Genomic DNA, 27,423 nt, shown 5'->3' with positions numbered 1-27,423 from the left:
TTTCTTTCCAGTAAATGGTGCAATAATGTTGCTCAATGTTTATGTTATCGTACGTTTATTCTTCCGGGTTTCCAACATAATCCTACATAATCCTACACAATCTACACAATATACAAAACGGAACAATTGAAACAAATATGCAAAACACGATCTAGGGTTTACGAAAGATTAAGATATTTGTATTCTACTGTGTAATAAACGTAGCTTACAAAGAAAGAAAGAAAAAAACAAAACAAATAGTGTGTATCCTGTGTGTCGCGTAATCGCACCGAGGAGCATAAAAATATTACACAATTTTACCTTACTATCCTTCTGTTTGCTTCCACAATATTGCAATTCGTTCAAACGCGTTGGTTTAAAACGAAGAAATTTAAAAAAAAATGCCTAACCACACATGTTGTCTTTATGCGTGCGCTTCACGTCCTACAGGTGCACCAAGCGAATGCTGATGGCTGACTATGACTACCACTTTCTGCTACAAAACTAATGCCGACTGACTGACTGTTTCTGCGGGATTTGTTCCCTAACCATTGCTAACCGTCGCTCTCTATTAGCGAACTCGAATTTGTAGCAAAACCAACAAAATGATTTGCGTGATTAAAAGAAAGATAGAGAGAGAAGCGTGGCTTGCGTGTCTTAACTAACTGCTCAGAGCGTTCCCGGCCAGTGAGTGGGGCTTGTGAGAAGAGCGGGGGTGCATGGTTTGGTGGCAGTGGTGATACCAACAAAAACAAAGATAGTTACATGTTTATCGCACATAAAATAACCAGTCAGTTCTGCTTGATAAGCTATCAAAAGGCGCTCAAACAAGCATGGTTGATCACGTAAAAGAGAGATAAGTTATGAAAGAACTGCTGCATAGCGTGTGTGTGTGGAGGGGTAGAGAGGATTGCGGTAACCTGCTCTTTTCTTGCGCGTAAACCTAGAATCTTTTTCATTTCAGAGCAGCCCGCCGACTTTACATTCTCACAGAACGACCGGATGTTCACTGAAGCAATCACAGATATTATTACTTTTAATTTTCTTTTGTCAGCCTAAGTGGTGTTTGCCCTTTCAGATTGGTATGCTGCTGCTACTGCTGCTTGGTGAGTGAGAAACACACACACACACAGTTTCCTTTTGCAAGTCCTATCCTATATGTTGCCATTACTGCTTTACCAAATGGTTTTGGTAAAAAGCGGATGCGGATCCCGAATCAACAGATAACCGTGGCCACATGCACTGAAAATCTTATTATTGTGAAACATGAGGTAGAATGAAGGAAACAACTTCCTAACAACACTTCGGTTCCATCGTTCTGAAACCATTGCTGCCGTTTTTGTTGCCGCCGCTGTTGCTGATACACGATCGTTCGTTCCCTCCCAATGGCTGTCTGGTGCTCGATGATGGCTTTCCCATCGATTCGTAAATCTACCCAACTGCCATCACCTGACGCCCTCCTGCTTAGCCAGCGGCAGTGAGGTCAAGTTTTCCGCGCACATATCTCTTTCTTAAACTTCTTCAGCAAGTCGTCGAAGCTTTCACCAGCACCGCCACCGCTTCCGATGGCGCCGACACCACCGCCACCACCACCACCACCGCCACCGCCGTACGTCGGTTCTTTGTGGCACATGGCAGGGACACTGTACGGTAGTGGACCTCTGGCCGGCAGCAACAGTGCTCCATCGAGCGTCACGTACGGCATCTGATGATCGTGGTCGTTGGACAGTTCTCCGTCTATTCCAGTTTTGTAGCAGCATGGGTATGAGTTAAAAAAAAAGTAAAAAAAATCCATTCATTTCATAATTTCTTCGATTCTTCGCATCATTATCGTCTGATGCACGTGAATTGGTAGCAACGGTTTCTTGAACGGTGTCCAGCGGAATAAGCCTTGCGAAGAAAATGTATTGACAATTTGGAAGCAGGTGGATGAGTGAGTTTAGAGGTTTTTGGTAGTGTAATTATCTTTAATGCATTTACTATAAACCCAATTCAAATGCGTATGAGAAGAACGAAGGTAAACCACTTGGCCAAAACATGTATGCATCAACACTTACCCAAATCAGCATACTGTGTGCGACAGAACGCACGGCGTCCGCCGAAGCTGACGTCATAATTGCGCAGGTTGGGATCAGTTCCGCGAGCATCAATTGCATCGTACGCATGCTGCGGCTTCTCAAACGTCACAAACCCATACCGAGACCTGTGTGTGTGTGTGTGAGAAAAAGAAAGGAGAGACGTAACAACAAAACAAGGTGAGCTTTTTTAGGCGAGATTTAAATAGAATAAGTATCCTAGAGGCGCACAACTGAATGCCGCAGCGGGCAACACCAAACCAACTCCAGACCAAGGATAATGTATTTAGAAGGTTGATTTTTATCGCTTTTGCTGGGCGACATTGTGGGGGACATCTGTCACTCTCTGCATACAAATTTCATTACCCCGCACCAGCCCTCCACGATTTTTATACCGGAGCCCCCGGAAGAGAAATGTCAAGTCGAGAAATGTCATTTTGCTCTAAACAACTTAACCTTGTCATTTATTACACCTTGCTCCAGACGCGGGTAGAAAATAGAACCTCTTTCACACACACACACTTACCCGTTGGCCTTCATGTGCAAAGTAATTTTGACGATTTTACCGTACGGTTGGAATTTCTGCTGTAAATCTTCTTTACGTGTGGTGCTCTCCAACCGACCGACGTACACGATATTACGCTCTGTGAAAAATAATTTAGATAAAAGTGTTACAACGATATTTAAAAATCCGATAAAAAAACGAAACATTAATGAAAAGAAAAATTACTTAAAAATGTAAATAAAATAGAATTTGATAAAGTAATTTAAGCATCTTTGAATCTTTGACACTTGAAATTCAAATACAGTGAACCCTCTCTTATTTGAGAGGCGATGGGACTGTCGAATAAGAGGGGTTTTCAAATTACAGAGGTTGAAAGTGAATGAAAGGTCCATACAAGACAAGAAAGAGACAGAACATTTAGTATGCAGCCTTAACTGTTGCTATAGGAAACTGCGAACAGAATCGCTAATTTGAGCATACATCTTTCAATAACCATGGCAACACCATACTCAAATAAGAGGGACACAGATTTCAGAGGTTTTCCAAATTAGAGGAACAAAAATGTACTGGAAATCAAGGGACTGTGCAAAATGTTCAAATAAGAGAGGTTTTTCAAATTGGAGAGGTGTCAAATAAGAGAGGGTTCACTGTAATAGGAAAACCATCATATGATTTTAAAAGACAAAATCAGATTAATTTGAGACCATTTGACATAGTATTTGACACTTACCTGGTGAGATCGCCCGACGCTGATTGGCATGGTCTCGCGGATGGTATCGTTGCCGATCCGGCGTACTCGAACGCATGCCCGAGCGGGAACGTGATCGCGGCGAACGTGACCGGCTGCGGGAAGAGCGCGACGCACCACCACCATGGCCACCGTCACCGCCGCGGCGCGAAAAGTCACCGTCCGACGCGTCGGAAGAAGACATCGAACTGCACGATGACGAGGACGACAGCGAGCGGCGACCCCGGCTACCGTACCGCGATGATGACGTCGAGGAGGAAGACCTCGAGCACGTGCGCGATTTTCGACGACTGCGCGAATAGCGACTGCCGTTGTTGCACCCGCTGCCGCCACTCCCGGCGATACTCGTCGGCTGGTGCTGGCTGTGATGGTTGGGATGCACGCGGGCCGAGTAGCCGCTTCGTGAGCGCGAACGTGAGCCAGACGAGCACGAAGATCGACGTCGCGAGGAACGGTGTCGACTGCGGCTACGGCTGCGACTGCGACTATGGCGATCCCACGCCCGATGCCGGTCCTGGTGCGACTTCGATCGGCTGCACGGTGGTCGATCGGTTGCATCGGAATCTGCATCAGAGGGCGATTCGCTGCGATTTCTGCGGCGATGCCGACGGTAGGAACGGCGTTCGGTGCGCTTTTGCTCGCGATGTGTAGCAACAGAAACCTTTTTGTTGTCACCACCACCACCAGCCGATACCACCTTCAGTGGGGCAAGTTTGCACAACGGAGGAAACCGACCGGATGGCTCGGTTTGCGTCGCTGCATCGACGCGCTGCGTGCGCACGCGATCTTTTCGCAAATGCATGATTACTTTGTCTTCGCCGTGCTCTACCACCACGGCGGCTGCATTGTCGGTCGCTGTCGCCTGCGCCGCCATGGTAACAGGTGAAGAACGCATCGTTTTCGTCTCATCTACGTTCGTCTTTGAGCTGCGGCTTTGTTTGCTCGGACTGTACACAAGATATTCACCGTTCCGAGTGTTCGAGATGTGTGCTCGTTCCGGCTTGCCTGGGGAGAAGGAACTAGGAGGCGAGACACCCACGTAGGGAGAGCTCTGGTGTAGCAGGTACTGTTGCTGTTGCTGCTCGTGTGTTCTTCCTCCGTCCGGGCCGTTGCAGGCCGCACCAACCGACATTGCTTCGGCTTTAAGCGTTACCGCTCTCTCTGCAACGGACGCTTCATCGCCGACCAATACAGTTTGCGACGATGTTGTCGCATTTACACCACCACCAGCACCATTTGCATGGTTAGATGAGCAAATGTTTGATTTTTTTATCACCACCTCCTGTATGCTCGCTATGAGCGAATTGCCCGGCATGGTATCGACCGAGGGACAACATCTCTTAATCGTATCCGATATGTTCAGCAAGCGTGAGGCTTCTTTATTAGAGCTGCACAAAGCATGCGGATTATTGTGTGCCTGCTGGTGCTGCTGCTGCTGCTGACCACCATCCTCGAAATTACATTGCGGTGCATGTACCAAGGCATCCACACCCTTTTCAGCCGGTGATATCGTGAGTGCTGTATTGCAACCGATCGACACGATAATGATTTCCTCGTAATCTGGATGCAATTTGAGCGCATCATGGTGCGCGGCAGTGCCCGCACCCGGTTTTCCTGCCTTTGCTTCATTCAACGGCAGCGGATTACCATGCTCGTCGAACTCAAGGGAAGTGATCTGTGCCAGAGGTACGATCGGCATTAGCGGAATAGTTTTTTGGCTCAATTTCGCTTCGTTCGATTTGATTGCAGCTTCCTTCTTTAGCTGCTGCATGCGCAGAGCCTTCATTTTTGCGGCCGAAATGGGATCCAGCGGTTCCGATGCAGCCACTGCGGGCTTACTGGGCTTCGTCGGTAGCGGCTGGTCTGGTTTGGCTACCGTAGGTTCCGGTTTCGCTAACACGCTAACAGCATTTGACACCGGCAACGTACCGTTGCTATACCCGCTTGTTGAATTGACCGCACTATCATTATGCCTATCGCTCCTGACTGGTGGCCGCTGGAAGCTATCGTTAACCTTTGGTGCACCTTCCAATACCATCGAAGCCGGATGTTCGCGGCGCTTTTTGTACTCCTGGAGATTAAGCTTTTTACGCACTACCACTTCACTTGTTTTGTTAGACACTTCCACCTCAGGCGTCGTTGGTTCGGGAATCGCAAGCGTTTCTTTTTTAACGCTTCCCCCTTCAACGGCTCGGTTTGTTGCTCCATCCAGTGCTGCTGAAATGCTACCGCTTATCGTCGTATCACCAATTTTCACCTGTGAACTGGCGCTCACATGACTAGCGGCTCCATCATCGGCTGGTTTCGCGAGGGCGGCTGTTGGTTGATTTACCTTCAGTAGTGAAATCTGCCGTTTAACACCACCAACACCACCACCACCCCCACCGGTAGTATTTGGAATTGCAAACTTCTTCACCTCACCAGCACTCTCGTCTGGGTGGCTCGTTTCATTAGCGCCACTGCTATCACTGCTACCGGTGACAATCCTATTTACACACGTTTTATCTACATCAGTTCGTTTAGCATTCACTGCGGATAGCAAATGCTCGCCGCCATCGGATACCGGAGGGATGGCGTTAGGCAATGCTATCTTCTGCACACTATTCGTCGGACTAACGCTGTCTTTGCCGTTGCAGCTTCGATGGTGCGGTTGAGTTTGCTTATCTTTACCATTATTATCAGATGAGGTGGACACAGCACCCAACTGTGACGGATGCTTTTTTGCTGGCACTGATTGTTCGACACGTTTCTTTTCCTTTTGCAATTTGCGCTCCTGTTTCAGCTGCTCTTTCATCGGCATCAGAAAAGGTATCTCAATCGTTTTGCGCGGCTGTCCACCGATTGCACCGAGAGTGCCCGGAATATTGCTACCAGATGTGCCGTGCCGTTTTGGTGAACAATAGTCGTGATCAAGTTTAACGTTTGTCTTCTTGCGATGGACATTATTAGTTTGAGCTTGCTGATCACGGGCCATTGTTTTAACGGCGGAATCCTTCTGGGGAGTGTTGGTGAGAGATTTTTTGGACAAACTGACCGGCAGCAACCTGGCAGCAGAAGATTCAGTCTTAATCACCTGTCCAAATTTAACTCCCTTCGTCACCATCGAAGAAGGTTTTGATACGCTTGTATCCCCCTCTTCACTGCTGCTTGTACACTGATTGGCACTAGTACCTGCTACTTTACTAGAACCGATTGGAACGTTGGAGGCCGCTACCGCATCTTCGCCAACCACTACGTTGTTTGTTATTGCCTGTTTATGAATCGATTGTTTGACTTCAGTTTTCGATTTGCTACTTCCACCGTTCGGATTCCAGGTAGGATCCTTGTCGGTATCATCTGCTGCCTTCCTTTTGCGACCTCTTCGTATTCCACTCAACTCCTCTCTTTTATCGAGCCGTTGGCTGTTTCTTTGTGCTATATCCTCTTCCTCCGCCTCACTGCTTTCCTCTTCGTCCATCGTTAGCTTCCGCACCGCTTTTGTTGCGCTATCACGTTTCCCATTCGATACTGCTTCGTCCTTTTTTACGTTCGCATTTGTCGCCTGGACGGGCGGACGTTCTTCGGGAAGCATCAGCTGGCGCAGAACCTTTAGTTCTTTGCCACGGGATTTTTGTAGGGAACGTTTTGGAGGAGATTTTAGCTGAGCAACAGTACGCTGTGTACCTACGACACCTCCCTTGGTGGTCGCTTTGCTTTCGCACGCTGTGAAACGTTCCGAGTTGGTATCGCACGAGGTCGAATCATCTCCTGTAATATAAGCGGTCAAATCGAAATTTTCCGGATCGACTAATTGATCGTCTAGCAAATCCTCCTCATCGCCACCCTCTAGTTCGTTGTTCGAAACTCTGCCTACTGGTAAAATCTTAGTTGGACTCAGATCGCAAACGAGCGAATCTAGATCGTCAAAGCTCAAGCTGGTTGGCAGCAGTCCAGCTACAGCACCGCCATTATTAAGCGTCCCGGCACCAACCGGCGACTGCGGCATCGAGAAAGATTGCCGTTGACTAGAGGAGCAACGTTTCCGGCGCCCGGGCGGTTTCGTTTTCGATTTCTTTGAGCCCGACTTATCCTGCAGCAGCTTCGCCGGAAGCTCCCAAAGCGTATTTTTCGTAGGACTAAAGTCTAAATCTGGATCATCATCCTCCTCATCATCCTCTTCGTCGTCGTCATCGTCGTCCTCATCCTCGTATATGTCTTTATAGGAATGGTACGAGTCTTGGTGGTTTTGGGATATTGTTTCGGGTTTATCTGGCTTTACCGTAGATTGATTGGAGCAAATAGTTGGATTGTTGCTATCTGCAATATTAGCATTGCTGTACGTACTGCTAGTGCTACTGTCACGACTAGAGCTGCTAGTGGAGCTGGAGGAGGCGTCCGTATTGCTACAACTTCTACTTCTGCTACGGTCGCCAGTAACTACCGTTTCCTCCATTATTTGACAATGCAATGCATTCACGTGCCCATCGCACTCTGCTTCGATCTGTGCATCTGACAAAGCACTGCTACGTGACTGCGTAAAGACATTTGTCCCAACTTCTTGTGTCTCCTCCTCATCCTCATTCTCCTCCTCCTCCTCCTCCTCCTCGATTTCATTATCTTGAACATTTTGCACATGTATTCTATTCTCATACTGGTCTTCTTCATCATTTTCATCGTCTTCCTCATCCGTATCATAATCACAATTCGGATCAATCGATATCACCTCCACCGCGGTAGACATTTCCACGTCTTCATCCTAACAAAATACACAAGAATGCATACGTAAATATACATAACAATGGTTACAGTACTATAGAAATTAGGTGCCATGTTTTAGCCATTTGTTTGCCAAACTTACATCATCATCGTCTTCTGCAATGTGTTCCTCCATGATGGTCTGCACGTCCGTTTCTGTGAGATGGTGATGCTCGATGAACAAATCGGACACCTCTTCATCGTCCTCGCCCAAGTGAAATGCATTCCCATAGTGCTGCCCGACCGTGGGTATTTCGTACTGAAATCTGTACACCCGTGTAGGCACGACCGCGTCGACGGCGATAGAATGAATGCGTGCACAAATAAATAAGATAGAGATAGGTCGAATGGCTACGAACATACACGCGGCACTGTCTTTCAAGTGTCTAATACTAACCGATTATTTCGGAAGCCATTAATGTTGGCATATCCTGGGCCGAGCATATCTAGACCACCGCCAGTGCCTATCACACTGTCAGTGCCCACGCCGTCGGTAGTTCCAACAGTGTGGCGAAGGGAGCGGGAGCTTCTACTATTGGACACATCCCTACCGACCACCATACCGCTTCCGGTGGTACGACAAGCGTAAGCATGTGCCGCTGTCGATGTGGAGAGATTGATCATGATTTCCGCTCAATTTCGGGCTGAACACCTCCTCTTTGCTGGTTTTGAGTGTGTGGTTTGTGTAGGTGTGAGATTGTAATATCTCACACTTCCCCGTGTGCACTTGCTGCACCGGACAGCAAGTCGGCTCCCTGTTCTCCCGAAACTCTGTCTCTTACGTTTTTTTACGATATACCAACAATCAAACACCGGTGTAATGAACGTCTCGGTTCTGAAAGATTGCTCTCAGAACCGAGATCTCGAATGATCTAAGCTAAGCTACACCCGGTTGTGTTATATACGTTGACTACAACTGCAAAAAGAAACAAAAATACGGTATTAGTTTAAATGAAATCCTAAATCACGCAAAAAGTGCGCCAATCAAATAACAAATCACAGCCTTTCCGTAAAAACCACACTCAAACACACCGCTAACTTGATTTCAAATTTGTTTCTTCCACACCCATTGTGCTACTTTGCACACTTGGTTGCCGGTGGTAACATCTACAGTTGCTAGGAATGCAATAGCGTTGTAATGAAGTTGAAGTTCTCTTTTTCAACCACGATGAAGAAAACGGAAACCGACAGTGGGGGACTGACGAACCAAAACAGTTGCACTCTCCTACACTGCTGACTGCATACACAAGCTGGGAAGCATTCAACATCTTCTAATTTTACCCACGTGAATTGTGCAGGCGTGTGCTGAGTGGCAATATCGAACAACGCCCGAAACAAACTGTTCAATTGCATAATTACTAGCTATCGATAGTGAACCGAGTGCACACCATGCAGCACCCACCTTAAGCTGTGTGTCACTTCTTTCTTCGACAGTGAGTGATGCAAAAATAAACGAGTCGAGCAACTGAAAAGGTGAGCGGCTACTAAATGGTACCGTTTTTGGGTGGCTGTTCTATCTCGCTTGCTAGCTGTGTGCTGTATGCATAATGCACATTGATTGTCTTACCACTGCTCTTATGCCACAAAGAACAGCGTCTGTTTCAACATAATGTACGAAAGCGAAAAGTTGTCGAATGATACGGTGCTTACGAACGCCAATCGCCAGATGGTATCCTAAACATACGCATGATACGCAATCGTATTTTACTCGTCATCAAAAAATCACGTGCCAACCATGCCAACGTAAATGAAGGATAGAAATATGCGCCAAAATGTCATCGTTTTCAATCTTTTAGGTTCCTGCCAGCTCTCGCCCAACCCAGCATTTGATCCGCCACCCCGCCAGGACTGCCAGGCTGCGACGACCGGCGGCCTTTCCAATGACGTACAGGAAGCTGTGCAAAGACTAGTGCCATAGAACACAACCGTACATACGCGGGACGAGAAGCTATTTTCATTTTGTTGATGATTCTATTAATAGCGACCGTAAACAAGCAGCGATTGGACATTCTTTGTGAAAATGGACAACGAACGATTCAAACACCTTTCGGTGGTCCGTTCAAATTTTCGTCCGTGTTGGAGAAGCCCAACATTGAATTTATAAAACAAAACGGCTATTATTAACTAATTCGAACATCAAAGAACTGACAACGTACAATAAGTAATATGTGAGTAACGTATGGCCCCTAACAGTGCAGAGTATCAAATTGAAAACCAATCCAAACGAACGCACCACACAAATATCCGATACCTCTTAACACCAGCACTTTACGCATACGCAAACGAAAGGTGACGCAAACAATGTTAAAATATAGTGTGGGCACAATTATAGACCCACAGATTAATTTGTAATTGTGACATGTATGTGCCATGTTTATAACAAACTTCATACCCTCCTGCATGATGCGCGGGAAATTACCCCCAAGAGCCCGATAACGCTCACCATGTGCGGCTGTACCGTTTTGACAGATCAACAAAAACACGTGGCTGTGACGTCTAATCTAACAGCCATGTGCGCGCGCCTGCCTTGTGTTTTGATTGTGTCAAATTGTGCGTATGAATTGGTTTGCGGTCTTTCAATACTTTTCGCATCATCCGCAACGACCGTAGCCGTCGTTTGCGTTGTTCGAGGATGCCATACTGTATATATAAAACAAAACAAAAAAATACCACCCTAAAAATCCGTCACATCCATCCTTCAATCACATCGTTCAACCAACTCTTTGTTCCAAGACGCCCCACCGGTGTAAAAACGATCGCATGAGCGCATAGTAAAACAAGACCAATTAAATGGTCCATTCCTTGGTGAAGGTAAGGTGAAAGGGTGCTGTCCTGTTTTCAAGGGAAAAGAAAGCACAGAACCTGTTGTTACCAGCGGACTCGATCTGAAGCAAACCCGCCACTTGGGAAAGGGATATGCGTGTGCAGGGTGACAACGAGAGAGAGCCGACACACACACACTGCCAATCGAGAGAAAATTGTTCATTCTTTTCTCATCCATTTTGCGCATCATCTCGCACTTCCCCCGTGAGCGCAAACCAGGATAAGAAGGATAAAACGACGATACATCGTTGCTTATTTGGTTTCGTTAACTCGCTCCATTCGCACCGAAGGTGGAACAATTTTCATCGCCAACGGGGAAAAACGAGGCCAACGCTTTGTTTGAATATCATTCCCAACACATCCTTGCGTGGTGTTACGTTCCGAAAATGGAAGCCAATAGTGGGGAGGGTTCGGTTCAATTCCGCCGCTGTAGCACAGACGCAACACACAAAGTGACCAACCGTAAAATGTCGGCCAATACCGCAGCAAAGCTACCACTAGCGACAGACACAGTCACCAGAGAGAAGAAGGTTGATGGCCGTTGCAGCTTGCCTCAGACACCTTCCTTCGCGCGTCTGCCGTACTAAAAAAATCCCCCTGCAAAATACTCTTCGCGTTCGTACGAGGCCACATTACGTAAAGTGTCCGTGAACGCGATTAGATTTCTTCCTACTCAACGCAAATGAATCCTGCGATTGGTGTTGTTCGTAAATTAAATGTGAACATGCTCGGTGGTAATGCTCGCGGTCGAGTGATGGCCACCTCCCTATTCATATTCTACGAGCCTCCTTCGTTAGTATCAAGGTAGCTGGGAGTAACATAGCAACCGTGTTTCTAAAATGTAGCAGACACACATACATCACCAAACTGAAGCGGGCCCCAAGCTCCCCACTCTACTCAGCGACCAAATCCACTCTTCATCGGTGTCCCCGCCCATCCTCCTACTACGACCACCATTTAGCTCTGCTGCAAAGTTGAACTCGTTTGACATCCGCATGAGAGCGAACCTTTCACTTGAGCACACGTTTTGATTCCACGTTATCAAACACACCTCAGCATAAATCAAACGCCAACATCACACACACCTCGCGCGGGCAGGCAGCCTGCGGCTACCATATGCTTTGGCGTTTGATTCCGCCATCGGCTTCGTCCCGGCCTTGAAACATTACCGAATTTAACCACTCTTCGCTCAGTAACAGTATGCGTACGCAAGCTGAGCAAGCCGGCATTATTTCCGCCGGGCAAGGTGCATTCCTTCCTGCCAGGCGAGAGGGTTGGTGCGCCACAACACAGTCCCTTGCATACATGCGCATCTACACCAACACTACCATACATCCACGTACGCACACACACACACACGCAGCCATCACACTTTCGCATACCGTACCATACACGTACCATACACACGAAGGCTCCCGGCGTTTTCAGTGGGGGAGCGCATTCAACACCGGATGCCAACACATTTATCCCGTCTCGCCAAACCACGGTGGGACGTTGGGACACCGTTGCTTCTTCGCCGGAAATCGTTCGCTATTGGGCGCACAATTTTCACCACCATTCATGCTCTTTTCCACACTTGATGCTGTACGGTGTCTGCTTCGCACACATCTACACAAACTGGGGTCCTACACACACGGTGCGGGAACTTTGACGATACCGTCCACGTGTTTCTGGGACCACTTCACTGACGGTTTTAGCGCACCGATTCGATTTGCATGCAATTTTCACGATGGTTTGTGATTTTCCGGCAGGTCTGTGCGTGTTACTATCGCACTGCCGGCTTTGTAGAGTTAGCCGCGTTGGAGGAATTAGTACGGCAACAGCAGCAACACACATGCACCTACTCAGAAAATCACATGGAAAACCAACCGAGATGTGCGAGAGGTAGGTAATACCCTGCACGTCTGACAGTTGAGCAATAGTGCCCAGGTGAGATCATTTGTTTTCTAGCCATGCTGTTTTATGTTTGACAATCGTTGCGCTGTTCGTTTGCGATGTCTTCGGGATGCTTGCAGAAAAGGAAACGAAAGGCTGAAAATAGACGAACCGAGATCGTCGTGGTACGGCGAAATTCGCGTCTTGTTTATAACAGTTGTAGAACAGTTGGGCGTGAAATCACCGACAAACCGACGTGACACTTCGAACAAAATGAGCTTCAAAAGTTGTCTCCTTATTTCAAATGAAAATGCGTTAAACACTAGCGCCATCTCTATAATGATTCGCGTACTACACTGACACAGAAAAGAAACTGCTAAATCCCCTTTTTGTTTTTCTTCGCAAATTCCAATGCGTATTGTTTTATGTACGTCTCACATCTTGCATTGATTTGGAAACTTATAAAATGATTTTTCTGGGTGTTTTGTCCAATAATTCTCACAAAATCGTGCCTCACACTTCCTTCGCAATTTGTATTTAGAAAAGTTGTTTACATCGAAGCAGCAGTGAACAGAGCTTACTTTGACAGAAGTGATCGCCTCACTGGTAAATGACAGAACTTTCGTGTGGGACACTTTTGTAACGCCAGTGTCACGTCGGTTTGTCGGTGGTGAAATCTTCCGCTACTCCGATCGCACCTGCTGTTTCGCAGAGATACCCAACTTCGGGATTCCTGAAATTTTCGCGGTAGCGCAAACCGATTGTTTTTACTTTTTCTGGTGAATTTGTTTGAAAAAACCTGTAGAGAAACGAGTTTTGTATTTTATTTTGCATAAACTATGTGAAATAGATAATTTGATTCGCAAATTGATAAAAATATTTATTCATACGCGATTTCCGCGGTACCGAGACGATCTCGGATCGTCTATTTCCAGCAAAACAGAGAAAACTTGTACACAATTTAAGGAGAAATATAGCATAATTTGTTAAAAATAATATCCCAAAAATATGCAACTTTCATCTGAAAACACTAGTTTGATAGCAACCAGATTTTTATTTAACGGTACGCCAAACATGTGCTGTGCCGTGCATGTTTTTTCAATTTTAATAAAATCATTTTCCTCAACCTTCCTTCAATAAAATTCCATTTTTCCACTGTAGCCTCCAACAGGAAATTTAAACCGATGAAGCTTTTTAACGAAACCAATCTATGCAAACGTCAATGTCTCCAAGCTTGAACGAAAGCTCTCGGACTGACAGCTGACGCCGGTTTGTTTGGTTGCAGTTGTTTACAGTTGTTGTTTTGCGGCAAACGTTTCGTGTTGGCGGTCACGTCGCGCTCTAATTTACAGTTTTTACTCTCGAAAATGGCATCAGCGCTAGATATTGATCCAACGTTCAAACATGCACTTAAGCTTCTCCACTCGCCCCACTCGGATGCGACAGAAAAGATACGTAATCTGCTGGACGAACTCATCAAACAACGGTATGGCAGTGGGAAAACGTTAATTAACACCTTGAGCAAGAAGCACCTTGCCGAGGAGCCGCTTGCGGGTGGAAGCAATCTATACGTGCGCAAGCAGAAAGTAATCGAACCGAAGCCCATCCCGGTGATAAATCTCGATCCGGATCCGGAACCGATTGCAACCGGTACGATCGAATGCATAGTGAGCGCACCGGAAGCTCTGACCATGCCGCCGCTTTCATCTGGTTCGATACTGATCTCTACCTCCGACCTGGAGGGTAACGACGAGGACGATGACGTCATCATGGAGGAAGATAAGCTGAAAGAACTGGAAGACTTGATGTGTGTCGTTTGCCGCTTGATGGACGTTAGCTCCCGTAACCGGCTGGTCGAATGTGCCGACTGTCACGCACTGTACCATCAGGAATGCCACAAACCCGTCATTTCGGAAGCGGACGCCAACGACGAGGAGAACGCTTGGTACTGCACGATCTGTCGCAGCAAACAGGCGGTCGCCAAGCTGGCAACTCCAGCGGTGGTGCCCACACCGCCCATACCCGTCGCAACATCGCCGTCGCCAACTATTGGCAGCTCGTCGTCAAAGTCATCGTCCCATTCGAAGAGTGGTAGCAGCAGCAAGTCTGCCGAATCGTCATCCAGCTCTAGCTCGTCCAGCAGCAGCAAGCACAAATCATCCAAGAGTGGCAACAAATCGTCCGATTCTTCGCACGAACGTGATAGGGATCGTGACCGTGACCGAGGCGAGCGCGATCGCGATCGTGAGCGGGACCGTGATCGCGATCGTGACCGCGACCGTGATCGCGAAAGAGACCGCGATAGGTCGTCCAAATCTTCTTCTAGCGGTGGTGGCACTGGCTCCTCGTCGTCGTCCAGTGGGGCTGCGAATGCTGGCTCCAGTGCTGGAAATTCGGTTGGCACACCGAACATTAACATCATCAGCGCAGATAAACGATTGCAAATGATGAAGAAAAAGGCTGCCAAAATGCAAGATAGCAAAAGGAAGCACAAGTAGACTTGAAATGATCGTTATTGCACTATATGTTGCGAAAAAAAAGGATAAATGGATGTATGTCATTTTTTATGTAATTGCTACATTTTTAGAAATATAATTATGGAAAGAATGTAATGATTGCAAAGCATAATGTTGAGCTCTGATGAGAGATAAAACCTAAACCAATAAACATTTAAAAACCTAACCAATAAATACGGTCTAGCCGTGTAGAAAGAACATTAGTAGGATATACGATTGCTTGTATTGTACCGCGATGTTTGTGCATGTTCAACACGTTACAAGGACACAACATCGTTCACTAGTGAAATAGCAAGCAATTCGAAACTCAAGACCCAAAACTATTCTGGTTTCAGGCATTATAAAGGGGTTTTCAGGGGTTCTCATGATTTTGGGGCGCTTTCTACGGGAGGGAATTTTATATGACGGTTCCTTCTTGTACATACTCAATTGGAATCTAACAATTTACAATGTGCCTGTCCAAAAAGGACCATTTGAAATCCAATAAGAATTTCCTATGTGCTAGTCCTAAAAGGAGGCCGTAGAATCCATTTCCCCACTCATAATGTTCACATGCCGTACGAAAAAGTGTCTCAAAATTATGAGAACTTCTGAACAATCGTTTTTTTTAATATAACAGAAGAATATAGCATTCAGTAAAAAAAAAGTCTACACAGGATAATACATGTTTGACGTTAAATTTAAATAAATCTTACAATCTACGAATAAACTTCAGTCTGTTTGTCTATTAATTGCTACAAAAAAATTACTTAAAATATTACTTAGTTATTTCTCTGTTTTGTGGCGCCAACGACCTAACACGGACGTATACTAACGTTATTACATTCTTGCTAAATTTACTTACACCGCCTAACCCAGTGGCAGACAACTTTGCGGCAATACGAGCCAAAATCTGCAGAAAAAACACGACATTTTCTACGTAATAAAGCACGTTGATAAAATCCAGTATCTGCATTTATACTGTACCGATGACGAACATTTTGCGTCTCCAGGATGTTTGTTAAAAATTATTTATTTTTTTCAGAAGACAGAGGGAAAATCGCAAAAATTGTCTTGTTTTTTAAATCTGGAAAAATATTTAAAGAATATTTAATCTTTAAAATGGCTTATTTTAGGTCGAATAAGGAGAATAAATGGCAAAAAATATATTTAAACAAAACACGTTTGTAACAGCTGCATTTTTGTGATAGCAGCTCGTTGGCTGCGTCACCTAACATTTTGCTGCTGAGTGCGACTACTCGTACGTAACGCACTGTATTACTAAGGCAGTGCGCATGTATATAAACACGCCAGTGGATATACATAGTTCTTGTTCGGCAGCCGAGCAGTGAAGACCTACTTCTCGATGCTTCACGGCACCACCCTCACGAATTTTACAGTGGCAAAAGTGTCCCTCGCCGGATAGGGTTCCGGTAACAAAAAAAAAAGAAAGGAAATTAAAACAAATGCTGAAAAGACTGTGAAAAGTGGAGTGTGTGATAAGACGGTGTTTGCATTGGGACGGGTTGGTGCGTTAGACTGTTAACAGTTGGAAGAGTGGAAGAAGAAAGAGCAATGCAAAAGAAATTAAAAAAAAGAAGGTTCTCCATAGAAAATAGTTCGCAAACGTTCGCATCCCAAGTGCCAAACTGTTAGCCCTCGTCGAAGGTGTGAACTGCAGTGAAGTGTGTCATTGTGGATTCCTCCCAAGTGAACATTTTGTTTCTCGACGAGATCATCCGAATCGCAATCTAAAATACACTGCTTTTTTCCACATTTCGTGTTCTTGAATCCGGAAACACGCGCGCTGGGTTGCGCAAGAGAAATAGATTAATGCATACGCCGATTTTATCACACGCTTCGTGCAGACTGGTACCGGCATAGTTTCCAAGAGAGAGAGAAAGAGAGATTAATTCAATAATTATCTAGCACACACGCATATACACTGTCTGGACAGAGTCACTTGGCGCCACCGGTCAAGTGTCCGACAGTTTAAGCACCGAACCAAACTAAGCCTCCCTCCGGGCGGCATTAGACTGCACTACATTTCACCATCCTGTCAGCGCGACCAAGGAAAACGCGCAAAAATCAATAATCAACCCTCCCGCTTGATAGGCACAGTGGTGTGGGCGACGTGTGTGTATGTTTGTGTGTAGTATCTTTTCTATCCTCAACTTTTCACAGTTAAATAAAAAAAACAGTAACGTTGCGAAATTAATAGTTCCGTGCTGGAGAAAGAGAGAGAGAGAGAGAGAGTGGCTGAATTTTGGCGGGCATGTTTGCAGGAATTAGTGCGCAACGAAACAAGAGCAAGTGAAAACGAACACACCCTTGACCAAAACGGGCAATCAGAGGGCTCTGCTGCATCCTTCGCTGGAATGTCATCATCGTCAGCCGAAAGGACACCCGTTGCCAAAGGAAACGAAGGGACCGCCGCCAGCGCACCCGCGTCGATGGATCCAAGCGTGCCGAAGAAAATTGTCAGCGCTATACCGAAGCAAAGGTTCGTTTCCACGGGGGTTTTTTTTGCTGTTCGTGCACGATTGCTATGTAATTGTGTGCATTGTGCGTTTGTATGGGTGTTGTAATTACACGCTTTTTGTTCCTCGTCGCACGTTCCTTTTAGTTGGCAAAACCCTGTGCTGCACGTTTCCCCGGGACAGAGGGACACGGCATGAATGTAGGTAGGCTGAGTAGTCTAAGGTTGTTCTTTCCCAAGAGGGTTTGGAAGGATCTAGCTTGCTGTGAATGTGTTACACGATTGTGTCGAGAGAACCGTGCAAACGATTTTCCACGCTAAAAAAAGATAGAGTGAGAGAGAGAGAGAGAGAGAGAGAGAGCGCGGAAGGAGAGAGAGAGAGTTTCTAACAAAAAGTGAGCGCACGCACGGAGTTTTCCGAACCCGTTTTCCAAGGGGTTCCACACCATCCTTTTACATAAACCGGCTCTGTCTCTCTTTGCCTCCGTTCGTTGACCGCATTCGAACGGAGGACACGCGCGTGTTCGGGCTGAATTTTCCCACTGCCGTTACACTTACACCTATAACCGGGAGTCTGTTTGTTTTGGATAGGTTTCGACGTGCTACCAACCACATGGCCATTCGCTTACCGTTCGTCGATGCTTCGGTTTTACTGTGTAGCCTTGTATTCGTGTGTTGGTGCCGGCCGGTACAGGAGCATCGTATTTTTCTACTTTCTTTCCAGAGGTGATGAGAACACGTGCTTACCGGAAGCAGATTCTCACGCCACGATGTTTTCAATGTAGGTTTTCCGGAACGCAAACGTTTGTTTTGCGGCGACTGTTTTTCAGTTGCCATTATAAGAAAAGTTAAAAAGCTATACTATTCTACAGTAATATACAATTCTTGTCTTTGAAACAGATTCATATAACGTTTTGATCGGTGTGTTGATTGTTCACTATGCTGATGGTTTTATTTTAAATTAATTTCTTTGTATGATTAATCCAGATATAAAATTTAAATTGAAAAATTATGTTGCTCCCATCGATTCATTAATTTGAGGAAATTTAATGGTCGAAGCAGATTGTCTAATGAAGCAATCCATTAAATCACTAGTCCAGCAACCACCTCCACCTTACTCCTACCAAGCGAACCTTACACGAACTATGCGTTATGATTATAGCAGTCTACCATCCAAATAATACGCTTAAGCAGCCAAGATCCGCGGTAGAAGTATGCGGCCAAATATAGGCCAGACACTTGTAGCATTTCCCATCACCAGCTCGGCAACCGGTCCAAGCACTAAAAATAGTAGAATAAATGAGTGTTTGCCATTGAACAAGTGAGTTAAAATGGGACCGGGCTCGTGTTACGGTGTATGATGATGTACTTCCGGACGTTATTTTAAACTCATGTGAAGCGATCTTATTTTTAAACTCCAGTTGGTGCTGCACTGGCACTGATGGCAAAAGGCACTATCTTTCTCAAACTTCCGAGCAATTGTTTGCTAGCTATTGGGGGTTTATCGTTCACTCCCGGCACTCCTGGGACCGTTCCTGTTTGTAACGTAACGTGGATTATCTAATCAGGTACCTTTGGCATGACTGCTGATTGCACAACTGATGGGCGGGTGATGTCATCGAAACCGTGCCCTTTTTCGATTGAAGCCCCGTTCCGGCTTCCGGCTATCTATCGGTCTGATAAGAAACGTTGACCCAATAAAGACTTTTGAATGTAATCCATCACACTGTGTTCCTAGCGCATGGTATATAAAATGGTAAAATGCGGGAAAATATACGCAATTTTAATCTTTCTGTGGCTAGACAAAAAATGATAAAAACTATACTTGAAAAATTAAGGCAAATACAACACAATGAAAGAATAAAAAAACCACTACGTATAATGCTTCGAAATGGATGTTTTACCTTAATACACAATCTCATCTAACACTTTGGCTGCATAATGACTGCTTTATAGAAACATTCGATTTCATTAAGGTTTGTCAATTTCTTTAAAAAAAATGGCCAAATTGAATTAATTTCAGAGGATGCAGAGCAGCTGAATAAAGCTTTCATTTTTAACATGTATAGAAAATCGTTTATTTCTTTAGATTTTCCTATAGTATTAACATAACCAGATGCGCTAGTGAAAATCTAAATTACACTAGCAAGTACGGACAATGTATCCCGGTCTTTACACTTTTTTTTACTTTCTCTCTTCGTTTATAGACAGCAATTGCTCAAATGGAATGGCTGGGGTTACAAGGATTCGCGCTTTCTCTACCAGGATGGAACGATCATATTCACTGGCGATAGGTGAGCAAGACATCTTCCCAAAGGCGCACAAACCCTTCTCAAAATCATATTGATTCGCTAAAAACCCAAATCTTATCGTTCAAGGTATCCCATTGGTGGAAAGGTGTCGTTGCCACACTTTCGCGACTACGTGATCGAGAACTTCAACGTGGATCTGTCCGATCGGCGCGAAGGTGTCCCGGTGCCGAACGAGTATCCCGCCCCAGTGCCCTGTCCCGAGTTTCTGGCCGACATACGAGGCCACGGTATCGACTGCACGCAGAACGGCGAAGATCGGTTGATCCGGTGCCATGGACAAACGCTACACGACGTGCACATGATGCGCACCGGTACGTTCAAGCGCATTCCGGACGTGGTCCTGTTTCCCACCTCCCACGAGCAGGTGGAGCAGATCGTGCAGTCTGCCAACAAGCGCAACGTGGTGCTGATACCGTACGGTGGCGGTACGTCAGTGTCCGGCTCGGTCACCTGTCCGGAGGGTGAAACGCGCCCGATAGCGGCCCTCGACACGTCGCAGATGAATCGGATGCTGTGGATCGATCGCCAGAATCTGGTCGCCTGCTTCGAGGCGGGAATCGTCGGCCAGGACCTGGAGCGTGAGTTGCGCCAGCTTGGGTTCACCGTCGGGCACGAGCCCGACAGCTACGAGTTTTCCACGCTTGGCGGCTGGGTGGCCACGCGTGCTTCCGGCATGAAGAAGAACGTGTACGGCAACATCGAGGATCTGCTGGTGCGCGTCAAGATGGTGACCAGCAAGGGTGTGCTGGAGCGAAGTTTGGCGGTGCCGCGGGTATCCTGTGGGCCCGACTTTAACCATCTCGTGCTCGGCTCGGAAGGTACGCTCGGTGTGATCACGGAAGTGGTCATCAAGATACGGCCCCTGCCCCAGGTCAAGCGGTACGGTTCGCTTGTCTTTCCCGACTTCGGGTCCGGCATCCGGTGTTTGCGCGAGGTGGCCCGCGAGCGGCTGCAGCCGGCCAGCATACGGCTCATCGACAACGAGCAGTTCGTGTTTGGCCAGGCGCTCAAAATACCGGGCGGCCCGCTGGCGACGGTGGGCGAGAAGCTGAAAAAGGTGTACCTAACGCGGTGGAAGCGGTTGCAGCTCGATCGTATCGCGATCGCGACACTGCTGTTCGAAGGGCACGACGCGCAGGTGAAGCAGCACGAGGCAAAGATTTTCGCAATCGCCAAACGGTACGGTGGGTTCTCGGCCGGCAGCAGCAACGGCGAGAAGGGTTACATTCTTACCTTCGTCATCGCGTACATCAGGGTGAGTTGGGGGCATCAGTGAGGTGCACAATAGGGTCGACCGCGCAATTAGAATCTATTTGACTAGCGTGCATCGTGAAGTGCTTGTCAAGTGCTCTTGCAGCGGTTTGTTTAATTTCATCGACGGCATTGCAAATCAAACACGTATGCGCAATGAACACATGGATACGGTGTTCGAGCTGGACAAGCGAAAAAAAAAACAATCACTAATAATATGCCCCTTTGCCATTGCATCTCTCCGGATATTTGCAGGACCTGGCCCTGGATTACAGCATTGTGGCGGAATCGTTCGAAACCTCCGTATCGTGGGATCGCTGCGAAGCTCTCTGTACCAACGTCAAAAGCTGCGTTCGCAAGGTATGAACCAATTCAATGTCACTGTTGGAGTGTGCTGTTTAACAGATAGATAATCTTTACAACAGCCTAGGAGGTGGTGAGAGCAAAAAGGTTGGACCGGTGTTTCAGCTTCGGTGCACATGACGTAACATTACAGTGATAAGTGGCAACCCACTTGGGATGTAGGTGCTACAATCAAATATCCGCTAATTACCGCGGTGTTTAGATAATATTTACACTGCTTGATTTGTTTCGAGCTGAACCACTGAAGCTAGAAGCTACATTAGTGAATGAATGTTTTGTTGGTTGAAACTTAAATAAGGGAAAAAGGTCAGTACTTGGGCATTGTCAACGATACTCATCTGACCCAATGAGAGCATGTCCGCTGTACCATCAAAGATCTTTAGTCTGTTTACAATGCGCACTTTATTTGTCCAGCATTCTCTCAAATTCCCGTTCGTAATCACTCGAATCGTTAAATTATCCTAACGTGTTAGCAACCATGCGTCTCCATTGTTTACACGTCTCCACCCCCTTGTTCGTTGCAGGAATGTGCCAAACATAACATCCAACACTACCTCATCTCCTGCCGGGTAACGCAAACGTACGATGCTGGCGCGTGCGTGTACTTTTACTTCGGCTTTAACCATGCCGGCTTCTCGAACCCCGTCACCATTTACGAGGAAATCGAAAACAAGGCGCGCGATGAAATCCTCGCCTCCGGTGGTTCCATCTCGCACCATCACGGTGTGGGCAAGATACGATCGCGCTGGTACCCGCAGAGCGTCTCCGATGTCGGTGTGCAGCTGTACAAGGCAACCAAGCGGGAGCTGGATCCAAACAACATCTTTGCCGCTGGCAATCTCATCCCGGCCCAGCTGCAGGACACCAACGAACCCACCAGTCTGAAAGCAAAGCTGTAAAGGCACACACATGACGCGCCCCGTTCAATGATCCCGTCTAGCAAGCATGGCAATAATGGCAAAACAAAACAAACAAAAAACTCAACAAAACCCATACAACTAGTAAACTGCTCCACCGCTTCACAGCGGCGGAAGTGATGCAACGGTCGGGCTGCATATGATGCACGATCAGTCGTGATTACTTTCGTCCCATCACCGGAAGCAATGTGTTCGTCGTTTTCGTTACAGCAGAAAAAACAAGGTCACAGTAAAAAAGCGAGACACACAGAGAGAGAGAGAGAGAGAGAGAGAGAGAGAGAGAGAAAAGGAGAGAGAGCAATATTCTTCATTGTGTGTCGGCTTACATCGCAATAGAGGGAACGATTTTTATCTTCGCCGGCTTCAACGTAGCAGAAACAAGTTAACATACACATTCCATGCCCTCCCGTAGTAGCTTGTAGCTGAACGTAATGTATTATTTAGGTGTTTTTGGGTTTGCTCAGTGACATTTTATGGTTATTTGTTTTGCGCTCCTTTGATAAGCTGCCAGCAGTCAATTTTATGGGGCAACAAAAGGTAGATGATAACGAATTGAATTGTGTGATTAATTTTGTTAGCGCAATTTTACATCCATTACACATCCCCGGTGCGCTTTTTGCTAAGACCGTCAATTTTAGTTGCGAATTGAAAAAAAATAATACAAATATCTTTACTTTTGATTCCACACCATCTGTTTCTTGCATGAGAAAGAAAAAAAAGCGTTTATGTTCATAACAATCAATAAAACACATTTAAACATTTTAAGTTTCGGAATCCAGCTTTCGAGGAACTATTCGAATCGAGCTACAACATATAATGACCTGTATTACAGCGATGTACTACATATCCTACGCAAAGCGATTCAGGCCAAGCTGTATAATGATTATACGATGCGTTATTACGTACGGTAGGTAATGAAATATATAATTAATATTAATAATAATACAGTGAGGTAAGTCTACAACCGTAGATTTCTACGTTTCTTTTACTAGTCAGTCGACGGATGCGTTGAACTTGCCTTTTTAACCCGCAAATAAACCGTAACTGAGGTATCGCACTATTTGCACCTTTACCGACTCTGGTACTATGCTATGAACTATACATTTTCTTTATTTATTTATTCGTTTGTACCCATATGTGTCTTGCTCAATCAGTAATTATGTTAAAATTAAAATGTTGTTTTTTTTTTTAATCAGATCGGTTTATGTATGGATAGACACGTAGACGTCTTCTACAACACAGAACGTGGCTGATTGGCTGCGAACGATCATCATCCTCGTGATCCGTTAGTTAGGGTTAAAGGGTAAATTGTTAGAAGCAATGACTCTGGCACACCAAATGCTGTACAAATTCGTGTCAGTTTATGTGCCACGCTGTACGGAAAGCGTCTTGTGATTAGCACAACCTCAAACACAGTATTATGATGTGTGTAGATTTGGGACACATGGTGGCAAACTTTTTATGAGGACGAGCAACAATTAAATACCGCATATTGTATACCCTTTAAACCAAAAGGCAGAATGCATTTTAATCATAATTCTGCTGCTCTATTCAACATGCGTAGCGACTCATTTGACGCAGTCGATCATCACAACGAGACCGGTTCCTACGAGGCCATACGAGATCGATTCCCATCCGGACCATTCCCCCGATAGCAAGAACAAGCTTGATTTTAGTAAGGTTAAGAAGCCGTTTCAGCTCGATCCACAGCATTGTTCGTTACATCAAAGAAGAAGAAGAAAATTTATACGGGAGGCAATTGGCTTGGTACGCAGATGGCAGGGAGCTGTGGGGTCTTATCGGCCACGGGCTGTAATCGACTACGTAGTTCGAAGGAGCGCTGATATGTGGTCAGCGGAGTGCCAAGTAGTTTGGAAGGTACCATTCCGACTCGTGGGAGCAGCGATTTGGAATAGAATCTTATTCTTCTTTGGCTCAACAACCGATGTCGGTCAAGGCCTGCCTGTACCCACTTGTGGGCTTTGGCTTTGGCTTTCAGTGACTAATTGATCCCCCCACATAGCAGGATAGTCAGTCCTACGTATGGCGGCGCGGTCTATTTGGGGATTGAATCCATGACGGGCATGTTGTTAAGTCGTACGAGTTGACGACTATACTACGAGACCGGCAAATGGTTAACTTCGACCCGCATCCAGTGGCGTATTAGCACGAGTGGAGGTCCTAAGTGGACACACGAATGTTGAACATAGTTTACATTTACATCCTAAACCATGCGTAGCGAAAAAATTGAAAAGCAACACGAATAAAAAGGAAAGAAGCGGGAAAGGAGTAAGGAAAAGGGGGGGCAAACAAGAGCGGAAGGAGGAGTGGGAAGCGTGGTAATCGAAGAGGTGAGATGAGAAGATTTCATTTCATTTCATTTATTAGTTTCAATATGTCTGCCTCAGGGGTTGAACATATAATTGCTTAAAAACCTAGTTGGCCCTATTGGTACTAAACTAACTGTAACTTAATTAAACTAAGGGGAAATAGAAAAGGATGTAACAGAATGGAAATCCATAGTGAAAGGAAAACAAGCAGCGGATTAGAAGAAAATATTTAAAACAAAAAAGAAATTAAGAATAAAAAATAGAAAAAGAAAAGAAATTAAGAATAAATAATTAGAATAAAATAACAAAGAGGAGGAACATAAAATTAGAAATTAAAATCACGGTAATGTTCATTGAATTGACGCAAACAAATTAGCCACGGGTCGTTAATGCCAAACGCTGTATTGCGGAAAGGTATTGCATGAGCAGTCCGATTTCTTAAACACCTGGAAGGAACATACCAACTAAGTTGGGAAAGCAAGTCTGGAGCATCTATATTATCAATTATCAATTCACAGCAGTGGTCGATTAGTTAGAACTCTATTGGGTGAAAAGTAAATCGGTATTACAAGAAAGTAATGTAGGACTTATAACAGGCCCGATTATAAATGCGATACGCCGTTGCTGCATATTTGTACAGTCGTTTAGTGTATGGATTACGGTATTCCCGATAGTCGCGTAAGTAGCGCTGCTTATCACGTTTCATGGATTTAAGGATTGAATTGGACCAGGGAGGAAAAGAAGGGGCTTTACGTAAAGGACAGCACAATGGGAAAGCTGAAGACACTAGATATGTGAAAATAGAGACCGCTTCGTCCAGCGAAGGTGCCGAGTGCACACGTGACCAATCGGTATCTAACAGCAAATTATTAAGTTTTTGAAAATCACACTTTCTAAAATTATATGAGCAATAGAGGTTCCCTGTGTTACTCCTAACATGAGTCTACAACTGATTAACGGATGTGTGATTAATAGAAGTACACAATTCTAATGCTGGGTGATGCTGATCTTCAGGTAATAGAGGAGAAGCCGCTAATGAAGGAACACTGACGTGAGACGCGTAGTTATCATGAGGAGAGTAGTAGAAAATAAGGTCTAATTGAACATTCCGATTATTTAACACTAGAACCGCCGGACTTTTCAACCTTACTAAAACCGCCATATGGGACAATTTTGTCCCATTCGTTATGTGTACATATTTAGACGTGTTTATTATTTCCTAAGGGTTTCATGTGGTAAAATAATTAATAAACTCCATAATTAGGTATAATAAAACTTTATAAGACGACGAACCAGTGCTACTAATAAAATTGCGCTAGAGTGTACGGTAGAATGCTTTTATGGACTAGCCGATTGAATATAACGAAAACATAAGCACGTAGTAAGCAAGAGTAAAAGCACGTATGTAGTTAAATACTTTCGCGCACTTTTATTGTTCTATTCGTATTGACATGCCTTGTCACAAAATGCGTACACGCCAGTGCTGCCAGACTTGCAGAAGCACACCCCTCACTCGTTGACAGCAGGGATGCCAGCCATCACAATTAAATTTGCTTATGGGACAAAAATGTCCCATATGCCGGTTCTAGGATAAAAATGATTTTTTTAAAGAACCATATGGAATACAATTATTTTTATTAGCGCATTCGGAAGATCGTTCAAAATAAATAAAAGTCAGAAAATTTCAATGGTTTGTCACGACGGCAAGCGGAATAACACCCCTTTTTCGAGTGCGATGGGACAAAAAAGTCCCATCGGTGGTTCTAGTGTTAAAATGCCACTGAGCTGACGCAAGTAATAAAAACGAATAATGTCGAAAAACGCATCAACGGATGTAGGGGAAACTTGTGCACGAAAATACTGATGTATTGTGTCGTGTATCCAAGAAATATCCGCTCGATTAAAGTCTCCAAAAAGCAGCATACGATCATGTTTTGACCTCGTCACTATACTATCGATCGTTGCATCAAGTGCACTGAGCGTATTTTGGTTTTTTTGGCGAGAGAAGGGGGTATGTAGATTGTACCGATGAAGATAGAGCGAGAGATGTTTTGATAGTAAATATTGAGTGTTGTTGAATGTTGCGTATGACTGGGAAAGGGAACAATAGTAGATGGGACCATAACAGTCGATGTAGACGGAAAGGCAGGCATTGCACATACTGCTGCTGCTGTTGATATTGATGTTGTTGAATTAATTGTAGTAGCTGTTGTTGAAGTTGCTATTTTTTACTATTGTTGTTGTTGTTGGTATTGTTGCAAGCGATTGATGTAAGTATTGTTATAGACGTTGCAGCAAAATGTTCGTCTATGGTGGGTTGTTGGTTTGGCTGCGTAGGTTGTAATGCAGTGACGGGGATGCTGGTGGTGATGGGGACGAAAGATGCGGTGGCGATGAGGTGAGTATTGGTGATTGTGCGTCGATTAGTGGCGGCGACTGTGGAGCCGGTGGTTGCTGTTGATGTTGGTGCAATGCGTGTGGTTGGTATGGGAACTGAAACTCCCGTTGCGAACGGTAATCGGTAAATTCACGAAACG

The 27,423-nt window shown here is 45.5% G+C and overlaps 3 protein-coding genes and 1 long non-coding RNA gene across 8 annotated transcripts; 2 read left to right on the top strand and 2 right to left on the bottom strand.

Moving 5' to 3' along the window:
* Window positions 1-38: 38 nt before the first annotated feature.
* On the bottom strand, window positions 39-12,773 carry LOC120961080 (serine-rich adhesin for platelets). Its single transcript, XM_040384703.2, has 7 exons — window positions 12,263-12,773; window positions 8,439-8,957; window positions 8,145-8,307; window positions 3,290-8,042; window positions 2,581-2,698; window positions 2,037-2,182; window positions 39-1,716 (listed from the first exon to the last, which is right to left on the bottom strand). The coding sequence occupies exons 2-7, from the start codon at window positions 8,663-8,665 to the stop codon at window positions 1,463-1,465; spliced, it is 5,661 nt and encodes a 1,886-aa protein (XP_040240637.2). The 5' UTR covers window positions 8,666-8,957; window positions 12,263-12,773; the 3' UTR covers window positions 39-1,462.
* Window positions 12,774-14,008: 1,235 nt separating this feature from the next.
* LOC120949230 (integrator complex subunit 12-like) lies at window positions 14,009-15,969 on the top strand. The gene has a single exon (XM_040366380.2). The coding sequence runs from the start codon at window positions 14,107-14,109 to the stop codon at window positions 15,235-15,237; it is 1,131 nt and encodes a 376-aa protein (XP_040222314.2). The 5' UTR covers window positions 14,009-14,106; the 3' UTR covers window positions 15,238-15,969.
* Window positions 15,970-16,554: 585 nt separating this feature from the next.
* Window positions 16,555-23,241, top strand: LOC120949229 (alkyldihydroxyacetonephosphate synthase). Of its 5 annotated transcripts, none has more exons than XM_049605385.1 (6): window positions 16,555-16,759; window positions 17,419-17,737; window positions 19,921-20,007; window positions 20,092-21,280; window positions 21,532-21,636; window positions 22,164-23,241. In XM_049605385.1, exons 2-6 carry the CDS (start codon window positions 17,613-17,615, stop codon window positions 22,536-22,538), a joined length of 1,881 nt encoding a protein of 626 aa, XP_049461342.1. In that variant the 5' UTR covers window positions 16,555-16,759; window positions 17,419-17,612; the 3' UTR covers window positions 22,539-23,241. The 5 variants fall into 5 exon arrangements, with proteins under 5 accessions (XP_049461342.1, XP_040222309.2, XP_040222313.2 ...); XM_040366379.2 differs by having other exon boundaries at window positions 16,560-16,667; XM_040366376.2 differs by having other exon boundaries at window positions 16,577-16,667; window positions 17,164-17,737.
* Window positions 18,418-19,910, bottom strand: LOC125906491 (uncharacterized). The gene is made up of 2 exons (XR_007451861.1): window positions 19,066-19,910; window positions 18,418-18,994 (listed from the first exon to the last, which is right to left on the bottom strand). It is a non-coding gene; the product is annotated as an uncharacterized LOC125906491 (long non-coding RNA).
* Window positions 23,242-27,423: the final 4,182 nt, after the last annotated feature.

This window comes from Anopheles coluzzii, chromosome 2, assembly GCF_943734685.1.
Source record: "Anopheles coluzzii chromosome 2, AcolN3, whole genome shotgun sequence".
NCBI lineage: Eukaryota > Metazoa > Arthropoda > Insecta > Diptera > Culicidae > Anopheles > Anopheles coluzzii.
Note: the sequence above shows the minus strand (reverse complement) of the source record. Positions and strands in the feature narration are given on the sequence as shown.

Bases quoted from the DNA above. Each gene is read 5' to 3' on its own strand.
- LOC120961080 (XM_040384703.2), bottom strand. From the start codon at position 8,665: ATGATCAATCTCTCCACATCGACAGCGGCACATGCTTACGCTTGTCGT. The intron at 8,308-8,438 runs GTTAGTATTAGA...ACGGGTGTACAG, and splicing joins AATGGCTTCCGAAATAATCG to ATTTCAGTACGAAATACCCA. The intron at 2,699-3,289 runs GTAAGTGTCAAA...TATTTTTCACAG, and splicing joins GCGTCGGGCGATCTCACCAG to AGCGTAATATCGTGTACGTC.
- LOC120949230 (XM_040366380.2), top strand. From the start codon at position 14,107: ATGGCATCAGCGCTAGATATTGATCCAACGTTCAAACATGCACTTAAG.
- LOC120949229 (XM_049605385.1), top strand. From the start codon at position 17,613: ATGTCATCATCGTCAGCCGAAAGGACACCCGTTGCCAAAGGAAACGAA. The intron at 20,008-20,091 runs GTGAGCAAGACA...TTATCGTTCAAG, and splicing joins ATCATATTCACTGGCGATAG to GTATCCCATTGGTGGAAAGG. The intron at 21,637-22,163 runs GTATGAACCAAT...TGTTCGTTGCAG, and splicing joins TCAAAAGCTGCGTTCGCAAG to GAATGTGCCAAACATAACAT.